Genomic DNA, 14,939 nt, shown 5'->3' with positions numbered 1-14,939 from the left:
TAACAATTTGTAATGTTTAATACAATGATTCTGCTACCATGTTGTCTCTATTCTTGTCATTTTAATTCATCACCAGCCAGCCTGGAGTAATATTTCATGTAATTAATTCAGAAAGGGTTTCTGATAATCTACTTCCACACCTTTATATACCTAAGAATATGTCCCTTCACATAGGGATGGCAACTCATAAGTGTTCAGAAATCTTGAATGAGTACTTTTTCCTCCAAATCTCTATAGATGCTGCTTCATTATCTTTGGGCATTTAATATTCTAGAGACAAAGCCTTCAGGTCAGCTCGATTCCTTCATCAACAAATGTTAAGTATACACTGTGTCCAATAGATGCTCTAGATAAAATGAAGGGGAAAAAAAAAACAACAGTTCTATCCTCATGGAACTTATATCCTAGCTGAGGTAAAAAATAATGAAAATTGTGACCTATGTAATGAAGTCTGATATATGAAAAAGTAATGGTGAACAGAAAGAGGGTATTTTCCTTACGCCTGCACAGTTCTGTCAAAACCCTCCTCTCACATCTTAATCATGAAGACCTGTTTAAATCTCCATTTCTAATTTAATCCATTAGTCTGAGATGAGACAGGAAAGGAGCCCTCAGAAAAATATCATCACTGTCAATTTCTCCCCAGGTCTGATGAATTCACTGCACTAGAAGTCAGCTTTCTCTACCTAAAGACAGTAGGAACGGGGTATGTCCTGTGTCCTATATCACTCCCGGTCTTACCACCTGCTGTATCATACAGAAGTATCCCCAAGCTTCCTACCAGTTACAAGCACCACTTCAGCCCCCATCATCCTACACTGAGATACAGGAAAGAAAGGCACTCCCACTGCTCCTTGATCGTCCCTCCAAGTTAAGTGTTACTGGCATCTCCTCCACGCAGGACTCAGTCAGACTGAATTCACAGAAGGGTAAGCAGAAAGTTGATGTTGTTTATTAGTATATCCCTACCTCCAGCATGTTTGCTGCATGTTCTGTGTTTCAGGAGAATGCTTCTTTTACCTTGTTTTCACTTTTGCTCAGATTTTCCCCTATTTTTAAAGTCTGCTAGTAATTTTAAAGGCAATGGGAAAGAGAAATTAGATCACTTTTTCACTTTGCTATCTTACTCAAGTCCCAGACTGACTTGCAGACTTTTTTTTTTTTTTTTAAGATTTATTTGTTTTTATTTGTGATAGAGAGAGAGAAAGAGGCAGAGACACAGGAGGAGGGAGAAGCAGGCTCCATGCCGGGAGCCTGACGTGGGACTCGATCCCGGGACTCCAGGATTGCGCCCTGGGCCAAAGGCAGGCGCCAAACCGCTGAGCCACCCAGGGATCCCCAGACTTTTTCTTTTTTAAAGGAAGTTTCTGAATAATCCATTTTGGTATTTTGCATAGACTAAATACTTTGGTATTTTGCATAAACCTGTACTTTTATACTAAAATATTTTTAAAATAAAATCATAATGGTGGACTCTGCAATATATACCATTAACAAATCTCTATCAAGGATAATAAAACATATAATCACCTGAAAATTCTCTTAAGTCACTTACTTCAAGTAATTGCTTTTAAATATAAATATAAATTTTATAATATAAAATTTTTCTCACAAAACAGTGATCAACTGATGAGGAAATACTTTAGAAATTCTAATAATAGTCTATCTAGACTATATTCTCTTTCTCGTTTTGCTAGATCTTACCCAAAAAAATTCTACTTTTTCCCTACATTAAGAAATTTCAACTCCTACTTCTATGTTCCCAGCACTAATGAAAATGGCAAACAGCCAACTTCTGATAATTTCATTATTTTCATTCAAGTAAGTCATATGCACGTTTTGTTAAGCATAAACTATAAAATTTTTGGTGATTAGGTATTCTTAAAAAAAATGAAGTTTATCAAAAAGTTATAAATATAAGTCCAAATAATTTGTTACCTAAACATTCTTATCCTTTGAAAATTTATGTAACCTATGAAATAATATTCCTATGTAATGTTTAAATTTTTTCAAATTCAAATTTACATTTATATGTAACACATTCCACACCACTTCCCTTAATTATCAGACCCCAATTTCTTATATTTGAAGAAATAACTAAAATATGTGAAAGTGTACTGTGTTCATTAAGGTCTCCTTTTGCTATTAACTGGAAACGAGTAAAAAAAGTCAACAGTCACACAATGCCAAGAACCATGGAAAGCCAGCAGTAAACGTGCGGTCTTACCTTCAGGGGGTAAACTGTAGAGCTGGGCCACAGGCCCCGTCACAGGAATAACTGGCAACTGGAAATGGAAAGAACTTTTAATCGTTGGGAGTGGCAGGCGATTTTTAGGAAAACACTTCCTCATGATCAGACTGGAGGTGTTGACAAGAGGATCAAGGGTCCTGACTGCCAAACATTCCTGTTTTTTAAGAAGAAGGTAATATGCCTTTGGTGAATAATTGAATCAGTTTTACATTACTTCATAAATATATCAATAATTTTCAAGAGACAAATATCACAAAAACCAATATTTAAATGTAATATGATTATGCAATAGCTTTGGCTATTCAGAAGTATCTCTTCATAAGTAAGAACTTCATGTGGCAAATTTAGTAAACTTTTCCTAAAATACCTTAACCAAGCAGAAATCAGTACCATCTTTGGCACCAAAAGTCACCAAAGTATATTAGTCCCCTTTTATCCCTGATTTTCCATGGTCAACTGTGGCCGAGCACAAATGATCTTCCTTTGGACCTAAGACCAACTGTCAAAAGATCAATATTAGCCCTAATGCTATAAGACAACATACCTACATTATTTCATCTCACTTCATCACATCACAGGGGCATCTCACATTATCATAAGAAGGATGAGTACAGTTCAATAAGATATTTTGAGAGGGACCATATTCACTTAACTTTTATTATAGTATATTGTTATAGCTGTTCTATTTTATTATTAGTTGTTAATCTCTTACTGGGCTTAAGTAATAAATCAAACTTTATCGCAGGTATGTATGTATAGGAAAACATATATTGTATAAATAAGGTAGAGTACCATCCAAGGTATCAGGCATCTAAGATCCAGGGGATCTTGGACTGGATCCCTAACAGATAAGGATGAATTACTGTGCTAAGTAATATCTGAGTGACCTACGAGGCATTTAGCAAGCCTAGGTCATAAAAGAAAAATTCTTTTTAATTTAAGGGACAAAGGAAAAAAAAACATTAAGCAAAAAAGACACTAAGAAAGGTATAAGAAATAAAAAGGAACATGCGCTGACTGGGTCTTTCTCAGAACCCTATCAATTATTATACAATAATACCTCTAATCAGTTGGCTCTTCAACTTATTACAAAAATAGCCTGAAATACCATGATTTTAAGTTTTAAGAGTTTAATGCACTATCCTGGTATCTAATCTTGACAAGGGCTAATGGACAGAATATTTGAACATATAACATACAACACTATTATTATTATTATTATTATTATTGACAACTGGCATTTAAAATTTTTTTAATATTTTTTTTTAATTTTTTATTTATTTATGACAGTCACACACAGAGAGAGAGAGGCAGAGACACAGGCAGAGGAAGAAGCAGGCTCCATGCACCGGGAGCCCGACGTGGGATTCGATCCCGGGTCTCCAGGATCGCGCCCTGGGCCAAAGGCAGGCGCTAAACCGCTGCGCCACCCAGGGATCCCGACAACTGGCATTTAGATAGCACTTTGACATCCCATAAAATCTTCAATACAGAGCGGGGCATGATGGCAGAAGAGTAGGGTCCCCAAGTCACCCAACCCCACCAAATTACCTAGATAACTTTCAAATCATCCTGAAAACCTATGAATTCGGCCTGAGATTTAAAGAGAGAACAGCTGGAATGCTACAGTGGGAATATTTCGCACTTCTATAAGGTAGAAAGAGGGAGGGGGGGAGAAAATAAATAAATAAAGCATCCAGTCGGGGAGGGGCCCCCACGAGGAGCCTGGCTAAGGCCAGGTGGTGAGAGCTTCCAGGACAGGAAAGCCCAGTCCCAGAGAAGCAGGAACTTTACCAATCTTCCCGGACAGAAAGGTGCTCGCAGGAACTCGGACAGGATCCCAGGAAGGGCAGTGGAGCCCCGAGGTTCCCAAGGTCACTAACAGAGGAAGTGTGCCCCAGGGGAGAGCGTGCCACACACCGCGGGCCAAGCTCCCTAAAAGACTCCAGTGCATGCCCCGCGTGTGCCCGGTGGGGCCCGGGAGCAGCTCAGACAGCAGCTCTACACGGAGGGGGCTGTGCAGCTCCAGGAGCACGATTCCAGCAGTGCAGGCCCCGGAGCCCAAGGCGCTGGGAGACACAGCCCAGGATCTGGTGCTCCCCTTGGGACAGGCGGAGGCTGGGAGGACACAGGAGAGCAGGGACACTCCAACCACTGAGCGCCCCCAAGCTATGCAGATCAGCTCTCCCCGCCCCTGGAGCATCCAGGCCTCTGCGGACTGGGAGACTGCGGTACTTATTGCTGGAGCTGACTCCTGAGCTGGAGAGCTGGCCGCCACCACTGTTGTTCCTCCTGGTGTCACCTTGTGCCTGGGATGAGCCTGGCAATCAGGGAGCAGGGGCCTCAAAGGATAAACGGCTCCCACTGAGCAGTGCACCTGGCAGGGGGTGGGGCAGCTCCCACAGGTGCACACACCTGAAAATAAGCAGAGAAGGCCCCTTCCCCAAAAGACCGACTGGAAGGACAGGGGAAGAGCAAGTTCTTGACCAAGCAGTGCTGGAAAGCTCCAGGGGAAGTCGAGGGATTTACAGTATATAGAACCAGAGGATACCCCTCCTTGTTTTTTGTTTGTTTGCCCTTTCTCTCTCTTTCTTTCCTTTCTCCAGTACAACTTGTTTTTAGCCACTCTGCACTGAGGAAAATGACTAGAAGGAAGAACTCACCACAAAAAAAAGAATCAGAAACAGTACTCTCTCCCACAGTTACAGAAGTTGGATTACAATTCAAAGTCAGAAAGCAATACGGAAGCACAATTATCAGGCTACTGGTGGCTCTGGAAAAAAGCATAAAGGATTCAAGAGACTTCATGACTGTAGAATTTAGATCAAATCAGGCCGAAATTAAAAATCAATTAAATGAGATGCAATCCAAACTGGAGGTCCTAACAACGAGGGTTAATGAGGTAGAAGAACGAGTGAGTGACAGAGAAGACAAGTTGATGGCAAGGAAGTAAGCTGAGGATTACAAAGAAAAACAATTAAAAGATCATGAGGAGGACAGCCCAGGTGGCTCAGTGGTTTAGCACCACCTTCAGCCCAGGGCTTGATCCTGGAGACCCAGGATCAAGTCCCACATCAGGCTCCCTGCATGGAGCCTGCTTCTCCCTCTGCCTATATCGCTGCCTATATCTCTGCCTCTCTCTCGCTCTCTCTCTCTCTCTCTCTCTCATGAATAAATAAATAAAATCTTAAAAAAAAAGATCCTGAGGAAAGGTTAAGGGAAATAAATGACAGCCTCAGAAGAAAAAAAATCTACATTTAATTGGGGTTCCAGAGGGCGCCGAGAGGGACAGAGGACCAGAAAATGTATCTGAACAAATCATAGCTGAGAACTTCCTTAACTTGGGGAGGGAAACAGGCATTCAGATCCAGGAGATAGAGAGATCCCCCCCCTAAAATCAATAAAAACCATTCAACACCTCAACATTGAATAGTGAAACTTGTGAATTTCAAAGATAAAGAGAAAATCCTTAAAGCAGCAAGAGACAAGAAATCCCTAACCTTTGTGGGAGGAAGCATTAGGTTAACAGCAGACCTCTACACAGAGACCTGGCAGGCCAGAAAGGGCTGGCAGGTAATAATTTTCAGGGTCCTAAATGAGAAGAACATGCAACCAAGAATACTTTACCCAGCAAGGCTCTCATTCAGAATAGAAGGAGAGATAAAGAGCTTCCAAGATAGGCAGAAACTGAAAGAATATGTGACCTCCAAACCAGCTCTGCAAGAAATATTAAGGGAGACTCTGTAAAACAAAGAGGAAGTCCAAGGAAACAATCCACAAAAACAGGGACTGAATAAGTATTATGACACTAAATCCATATCTTTCAATAGTAACTCTGAACGAGAATGGGCTTAATGATCCCCATCAAAAGGTGCAGGGTTTCAGACTGGATAAAAAAGCAAGACCCACCTATTTGCTGTCTACAAGAGACTCATTTTAGACCTAAGCCTGAAAATGAAAGGTTGGAGAACCATTTACCATTCAAATGGTCCTCAAAAGAAATCAGGGGTAGCCATCCTCATATCAGATAAATGACAGTTTATCCCAAAGACTGTTGTAAGAAATGAAGAGGGACACTATATCATACTTAAAGGATCTACCCAACAAGAGGACCTAAAAATCATGAGTATTTATGCCCCTAATGTGGGAGCTGCCAAGTATATCAATCAATTAATAACCAAAGTTAAGACATACTTAGATAATAATACACTTATACTGGGAGACTTGAACACGGTGCTTTCTGTAATTGACAGATATTCTAAGCACAACATCACCAAAGAAACAAGAGCTTTAAATGATACACTGGACCAGATGGATTTCACAGATATTTAGAGAACTATATATCCCAACGCAACTGAATACATATTCTTCTCAAGTGCACATGGAACTTTCTCCAAAATAGAGAGAAACTTTCTCATATCCTGGGGCACAAATCAGGTCTCAACCAATACCAAAAGACTGGGATTGTCCCCTGCATATTTTCACACCATAATGTTTTGAAACTAGAACTCAATCACAAGAAGAAATTTGGAAGAAACTCAAACACGTGGAGGTTAAAGAACATCTTGCTAAAAGATGAAAGGGTCAACCAGGAAATTAGAGAAGAATTAAAAAGATTCATGGAAACTAATGAGAATGAAGATACAACCGTTCAAAATCTTTGGGACACAGCAAAAGCAGTCCTGAGGGAGAAATACATTGCAATACAAATATCCATCCAAAAACTGGAAAGAACTCAAATACAAAACTTAACCTTGCACCTAAAGGAGCTGGAGAAAGAGCAAATAAAACCTACACCCAACAGAAGAAGACAGTTAATAAAGATTCGAGCAAAAATCTCTATTTTCAATGAAATAGAGACCAGAAGAACTGTGGAACAGATCAACAGAACCAGGAGTTGGTTCTTTGAAAGAATTAATAAGATAGATAAACAATTAGCCAGCCTTACTAAAAACAAAAGAGAAAAGACTCAAATTAATAAAATCACGAATGAAAAAGGAGAGATCACCACCAATACCAAGGAAATACAAACGACTTAAAAACATATTATGAGCAGCTATATGCCAATAAATTAGGCAATCAGAAGAAATGGAGGCATTTCTGGAAAACCACAAACTACCAAAACTGGAACAGGAAGAAATAGAAAACCTGAACAGGCCGATAACCAGGGAGGACATTGAAGCAGTCATCAAAAACCTCCAGGGCCAGATGGCTTCCCAGGGGAATTCTATCAAATGTTTATAGAAGAAACCACACCTTTCCTACTAAAGCTGTTCAGAAAGATAGAGATGGAATACTTCCAAACTCGTTCTATGAGGCCAGCATCACCTTAATTCCAAAACCAGACAAAGACCCCACCAAAAAGGAGAATTATAGACCATTATCCCTGATGAACACAGATGCAAAAATTCTCAACAAGGTATTAGCCAATTGGATCCAACAGTATATTAAGAAAATTATTCACCATGACAAAGTGGGATTTACCCCCGGGGAGGCAAGGCTGGTTCAACACTCATAAAGCAATCAATGTGATAGACCATATCAACATGAGAAAAAACAAGAACCACATGATCCTCTCAATAGATGCAGAGAAAGCATTTTTCAAAATAAAGCATCCATTCCTGACTCTTCAGAGTATAGGGATAGAGGGAACATTCCTCAGCATCTTAAAAGTCATCTATGAAAAGCCCACAGCAAATATCATTCTCAATGGGGAAACACTGGGAGCCTTTCCCCTATGATCAGGAACACGACAGAGATGGCCACTCTCACCACTGCTCTTCAACATAGTACTAGAAGTCCTAGCCTCAGCAATCAGGCAACAAAAAGAAATAAAAGGCATTCAAATTGGCAAAGAAGAAGTCAAACTCTCCCTCTTCGCAGATGACATGATACTGTGCATAGAAAACCCAAAAGACTCCACCCCAAGATTGCTAGAACTCATACAGCAATTTAAGAGTGTGGCAGGATACAAAATCAATGCCCAGAAACCAGTGGCATTTCTAGACACTAACAATGAGACTGAAGAAAGAGAAATGAGTCAATCCCATTTACAACTGCACCCAAAAGCATAAAATACCTAGGAATAAACCTAACCAAAGAGGTAAAGGATCTATACCCTAAAAACTACAGAACGCTTCTGAAAGAAATTGAGGAAGACACAACAGATGGAAAAATATTCCATGCTCATGGATTGGCAGAATTAATATTGTGAAAATGTCAATGTTACCCAGGGCAATGTACACATTTAATGCAATCCCTACCAAAATACCATGGGCTTTCTTCTGAGAGTTGGAACAAATCATCTTAAGATTTGTGTGGAATCAGAAAAGACCCCGAATAGCCAGGGGAATATTAAAAAAAAAAAAAAAAAAACAGAGCTGGGGGCATCACAATGCCAGATTTCAGGTTGTACTACAAAGCTGTGACCATCAAGACAGTGTGGTACTGGCACAAAAAGACACAGAGATCAATGGAACAGAATAGAGAATCCAGAAATGGACCCTCAATTCTATGGTCAACTAATATTCGACAAAGCAGGAAAGACTATCCACTGGAAAAGGGACAGTCTCTTCAATAAATGGTGCTGGGAAAATTGGACAGCCACGTGCAAAAAAAAATGAAACTAGACCATTCTCTTACACCATACACAAAGATAAATTCAAAATAGATGAAAGATCTAAATGTGAGACAAGATTCCATCAAAATCCTAGAGGAGAACACAGGCAACACCCTTTCTGAACTTGGCCACAGCAACTTCTTGCAAGATACATCCACGAAGGCAAGGGAAACAAAAGCAAAAATGAATTATTGGGACTTCATCAAGATAAAAAAATCTTCTGCACAGCAAGAGAAACAGTCAACAAAACTAAAAGACAACCTACAGAATGGGAGAAGATATTTGCAAGTGACTTATCAGATAGAGGGCTAGTATCTGAAGATCTATAAAGAATTTATTAAACTCAACAGCAAAGAAACAAACAATCCAATCATGAAATGGGCAAAAGACATGAACAGAAATCTCACAGAGGAAGACTTAGACATGTCCAACAAACACTGAGAAAATGCTCCGCCCCCTGGCCATCAGGGAAATACAAAACAAAACCACAATGAGATACCACCTCACACCAGTGAGAATGGGGAAAATAAACAAGAGAGGAAACAACAAATGTTGGAGAGGATGTGGAGAAAGGGGAACCCTCTTGCACTGTTGGTGGGAATGTGAACTGGTGCAGCCACTCTGAAAAACTGTGTGGAGGTTCCTCAGTTAAAAACAGAGCTGCCCTACGACCCAGCCATTGCACTGCTGGGGATTTACCCCAAAGATATAGATGCAGTGAAATGCCGGGACACCTACACCCTGATGTTTATAGCAGCAATGTCCACAATAGCCACCTGTGGAAGGAGCCTCAGTGTCCATGGAAAGATGAATGGATAAAGAGATTGGTCCATGTATACAATGGAATATTACTCAGCCATTAGAAATGACAAATGCCCACCACTTGCTTCAATGTGGATGAAACTGGAGGGTATTATGCAATTGAAATAAATCAACAGGAGAAGGATATACATTATATGGTCTTATTCATTTGGGGGATATAAAAAATAGTGAAAGGGAATAAAGGGAAAGGAGAGAAAATGAGTGAAAATATCAGAGATGGTGACAAAACATGAGAGACTCCTAACTCTGGGAAGTGAACAAGGGGTAGTGGAAGGGGAGGTGGGCTGGGGGTTGGGGTGATTTTGTGATGGGCACTGAGGGGGGCACTTGACGGGATGAGCACTGGGTGTTATGCTATATGTTGGCAAACTGAAGTCCAATAAAAAAGAAATCTTGAATACAAATTTTCACGTCTGACCCGCCAGAACAGATCAGAAAATAAGGCTCAGAAATGTTTAGTAGCATGAACAAAGTCACCCATCTCTTCATAATATATCAATTAGCCATCATTGTCTACATTAAGAATAATAAAAACAAGTGCATATGATTGATCTAGAAAAGAAAAAGCATAGGGCCAACATAAAGTGTGTTCAGATATCTTAACTAGTGCCATGTAGAAAGAGATCATTTGTTGTGTCTAAGACCAAGAGGGCACAGCCAAGATAATTTACCGCAATTTTAAAAAGACAGATTTCTTTCTAATAATTTTGGCCTTCTAAAAACAAAATGGTTGCATTGTAACATCCCCATTGCCCAGAGCTGAGAGTCTTCTTGCTAAAGATAGTGTCAAGAAGGTTTATGGTTAAGATGGCAGGCAGAACTAGGATTCTTAACCCCAGGTTTCACTTATTTACATTCTCTATGTAAAAGGAAGGTCTATCCAGAAGGAAGTCACTGACAACATTCGCAGACAACAGAACTGCCTTACCAGCTATAAAGGATCCATAATATCTTATGAGGGGAAGAGGCAAAACTGAGTATAAGCAACTGCACATTTTAGAAAACACGGTTATATGGATTCCCTTCCTGCCTGGTGGATGGATTTATCTATCTTCCTTTTACCTAAAATCTCATATTGCAGAGATATGCATAGAGTACTTTCTCTAACTCAGTCCGAGGAGGTCACATGAGAAATGATTATGCCTTTTGGTTTCCAGATTTTTTTTCTTAAACATACTTATCATACTTCTTTTAGTATTTATACAAATACTAAGTTTTCTTAAGAATCCAATACTATCATTAACACATAATCACAGTAATTGAGAGAAAATAAAAAACTTACTTGTGAAGTATTATACAGAATTTTCATTCCATTGGCATCTATAAATGCTTTTCTTCCCAACTTGATGTTTGTAACACTTTTTAAACTCTGTAAAATTCCTTTTCGAATGAGCATGTTTCTGTGTCGGTTATCATGGCGGTGCCAATCTACATAAATTGTTAAAAGGACTTGGACATATCCTCTGTCTACAGCTCTTCTGGCATTTGTTTCTTTAACAAAAGAAAATTGAGAAAGAACATTTTTTAAATGGTAAGAGAAAATGGTAGAATAAACTAAATTAAAAATATCACAATATTGTAATGAGTTCTTAGAATTTCTGTTCAAAAAAAATATATATATATACCAGCCACATATTTGAATATTTTTTTCTCTAACAAATGAAAAGTCTCAAATGGCAAGATACAGTATTTTCCAGGAATCTGCCCATATACTGTTTTATGGTTAAAAGATATCAAAATATCTTTAATACAATGAGGGCTATATCTTTTTAAATGTTAGTACTAAAGTTTCATGTAGTTTAAAACTTACACATATACTGACTTTAATATACCAAATAGAATATATGTCTTTACCTTACTAGCTGTGAATATGATTTTGTTTGTTAAAAGACACTGTCATTATGGTAACTTCTCTTATAAATCTTGATCCCATGAAATGAACTCCACTGGATTGTACCTTCTATTACAAACTGTGTTTCCACTGAAAGCAACTGTTTTAATCACCCCCACAAGTACATAAATATCCATGCCATAACAAGACTAAATTAAAACTACTTATACAACTTTTAGTAAATGAAACGTAAGGAGCACTTTACTGCTTTCTGGTCATTAATTATCTACTGTAATGAAAACTACATTAAAGAATTTTTTTGTAAGCGGTTTATTTTACTGGGGTAGAATTAACAGAAATCCACAAATTTGATCTACTTTATTATTTTTAAAGTGTTAATATTTTAGATTATTAGCCAAAAGGGTACATTTCACTAAAATGGCAGTAGGGGAACCCTATCATTAGCAACATCCTGAGCCACCCAGCACCACATAGGTGAGCCATGATGAAGAGCACAAATTAATGTGGAATACCAATTTATCTGAGCTTGTTTAGTTGCAAAGAAATTCCAATCTCTCCCTCACCCAAGCTGACCCTGCCTCATGGCATAGGCACTAAGACAATGTAACAGTAAGGTAAGGCTCTGCTGCTTTTAGTTACCTGAAAAAATTACTACAGTATCGAAATTCCTAATACATACCTAGAACACAAAGATACTGAGATCAACAAACTACTAAGGCTCTCTCTGAAACCCTGTTCTGACCTTGGAGAGCTAGAAGAAATTCATGTGGCAGGGATAGCGGCTTTCTTATGTAAAAACTTTAAAACCTCTTCTGTGTCTTCAAGAGCTAGTTGGCCAAGGCTGTGGCTATTTACACAATCAGGTCAATAGTATTTTATTGGAATTTTATTATTTATTATTTTATTTTAAAGGAATATACACTTTGTTTACACCACCTGGAGTATATAAGCCTTTGGTTCACTAGCTGCGTATATGATTTTCTTAAAAGACATCCAAAAAAAAAAAAAAAGATATCAGGAGCCTAAATGGTATTTATGTGAAATATTTAAATTCTTATTAAGATCAAATAAGAGACTTGCCCATAACTCCAACACAGGCGCTGAATGAAGAGAAGGGAACAAAGCTGTCTGTAATCTTAACCGAGTACAACTAAAAAGTTTAGTCTTTATTAGGCTTTTGTCATGTGTTCAGGACACCTAACGCATCATCAGTCTAGGTCTCTTCTTCCTTCTCTTGTTAAAAGACAACTCAGGTTCCCCTTTAGACTGCAGCATCTCATCTATACGCTAGCGAAGGTACCTAGGCTACCTGTCCTTCTGCACTGTGTGTGTATGTGTTCTTTGCTTTACATTTCGCTCAGGTTATCACAGTAGTCTCTTTTACCTTAAGTAAATAACTGCCCCCTCCCAAAAAACAGTTAAAAAAAAAAATCAAGGAATGTGAATGTTCCAAAATGCCACAGTGCATTTAAAAATATGCAGTGTGCTACTAAACATTATCTTGCATTAAATTTTTACCCTAGTGTCGTGTGCCCTATGAAAACATACCAGATATAAAAGTAGACTCATCTTGCTGGTCAGTTACTTTTTTTTTTTTACCTGATGGAGTAAAACAGGTATGCTTGCCCACCATCCTCCTTTGAAGGAGGAGGCAGTAAAAAGAAAGATTACTATTTAAAATGGAAGATACTAGATTTGTCATCAATTTCAATAAATAGCTGAAACTTATGAGGGTTTTAGTTTTTAATGACTTATTTATCAGTGATTTTGTCATCAGTGATTCAGAAAATTAATAAGCTTCAGTTTCAATAGCTATTTCAATCTTCTCTAAATCAAAAATATATGCTTGCCTATATTAATTTAAATGTTAATCTTTAAATAACAATTTGAACCACAAAGTCAGGGCACAACAAACCCAAGCTACAAATATCTTTTAAAATTAACCCAAGTATTCTGATTTTGGTCTAAGGTTTATCACATCAGATATGAAAATAAGACTACACGGCTCATCTAATTGAGTACCACACATTTCATTTCAAAGATAAAACTGTTAACTGAATTTTATATGCTCTGGTATATAATACTGATACCTAAAGTGATTTTTTAAATTTAATAAATCATTACCTTACCAAATGCCAGATTTTCAATCAATTAATTATTTTCTACTGTTCAAATGAACAATTCTGGTCATTCAAATTTAAGAGCAAGTTGGTCTTACAGTTTTGGGGAAAAATAACATTGAAAGCCATCATAAATCAAACTTCAATAAAAAAAAAATATATATATATATATATATATATATATATATATATATAAAGCCATCATATCCTTATGATTAAGTGTTATTATGCTTAAGATGCTAATTTAATCAACCAACAAGAATGGAAGTGCTAACAAAAGTTAATATTTAAAACACAGATACAAAAAAATAAAATAAAATAAAAACAAAACACAGATACTGAGTATCTTGGAGAGAGAAAACATAATGTAGATAAGTCACTCTCCAAAGGAATCATATCATAAAAGACATTTACTCCAATACTTCAATTTTGAAAATAAAACAGTTGCTTTAGTTTATAAATGAACTCAATATTAATAAACTGTAAATTTACAATAGTCATTTTTAATGTTACTTGAACTTGATAGAAATAAAATTTCTAATAAGAGGTTTCTAAACTAAAATCACGTGTTTGACATATAGGTGTTCACCATATTCTTCATAGTAAATATCCTCAATATCATGTTATCACTTCACTTTTGAAAAGATGATACGTATATTTACATATTACCTGCCTCTATTAACAGGACTTTATATAATGAACTTATAAAAAAGGAAGTCAATGTACTTGAATAAATTACATAAATGTACTATATTGTAGCTCAATAAACAGAAATGACATTACGTAAGACGTATATCGATCAACCATATGAAAAAAACAGAATCAACTTTGACATTAAATTTAACTAAAAAAAAATAATAATAAATAAATAAATAATTAATTAAATTTAACAAACTAGCTTTACAACTACAGACTAAATCTACATTTCCAGTTTCTTTAACAGTTGATAGAATACTTGGAAAAATAGTATCTAGTATTTCTAGTATTTAAAAACTTACTTGATTTTAGCAATGCAGCAAGAGTGTCTAAAGCAACCCTGTCAACATGAGAAAACACAAACAACAACAAAACTAGTAAAATTAATCTACAATAGTAAATTCATACAATCTTTTCAGATAAGTTATTATTATCTATTCCAAAAGTCATTCCTGTTATAGTCAATTATATATGGTGTTTCTCTGAATGCACCTCTCCCTTCAGGTTAAAACTGGATATGAGAAAGATAGAAATATTAACAGGCAATCATCAAAAAAAATTTTAAGGAAGAAAAAAAAG

The 14,939-nt window shown here is 37.3% G+C and overlaps 1 protein-coding gene across 9 annotated transcripts in view; it reads right to left on the bottom strand.

Annotated features, from left to right (window-relative positions):
* Window positions 1–14,939, bottom strand: part of AGTPBP1 (ATP/GTP binding carboxypeptidase 1) — a 257,351-nt gene that overhangs the window by 172,285 nt on the left and 70,127 nt on the right. For all 9 annotated transcript variants that reach the window (XM_055310029.1, XM_055310025.1, XM_055310027.1 and 6 more), the window contains 3 exons: window positions 14,663–14,700; window positions 10,975–11,183; window positions 2,228–2,405 (listed from right to left, as the gene is read on the bottom strand). In XM_055310029.1, coding sequence (XP_055166004.1) covers window positions 2,228–2,405; window positions 10,975–11,183; window positions 14,663–14,700 — 425 coding nt within the window. The remainder of the gene's footprint in view (window positions 1–2,227; window positions 2,406–10,974; window positions 11,184–14,662; window positions 14,701–14,939) is intronic.

Source organism: Nyctereutes procyonoides, unplaced genomic scaffold (assembly GCF_905146905.1).
Source record: "Nyctereutes procyonoides isolate TBG_1078 unplaced genomic scaffold, NYPRO_anot_genome, whole genome shotgun sequence".
In the NCBI taxonomy this organism is placed as follows: domain Eukaryota; kingdom Metazoa; phylum Chordata; class Mammalia; order Carnivora; family Canidae; genus Nyctereutes; species Nyctereutes procyonoides.
This window is presented reverse-complemented; position numbering and strand designations above follow the sequence as displayed.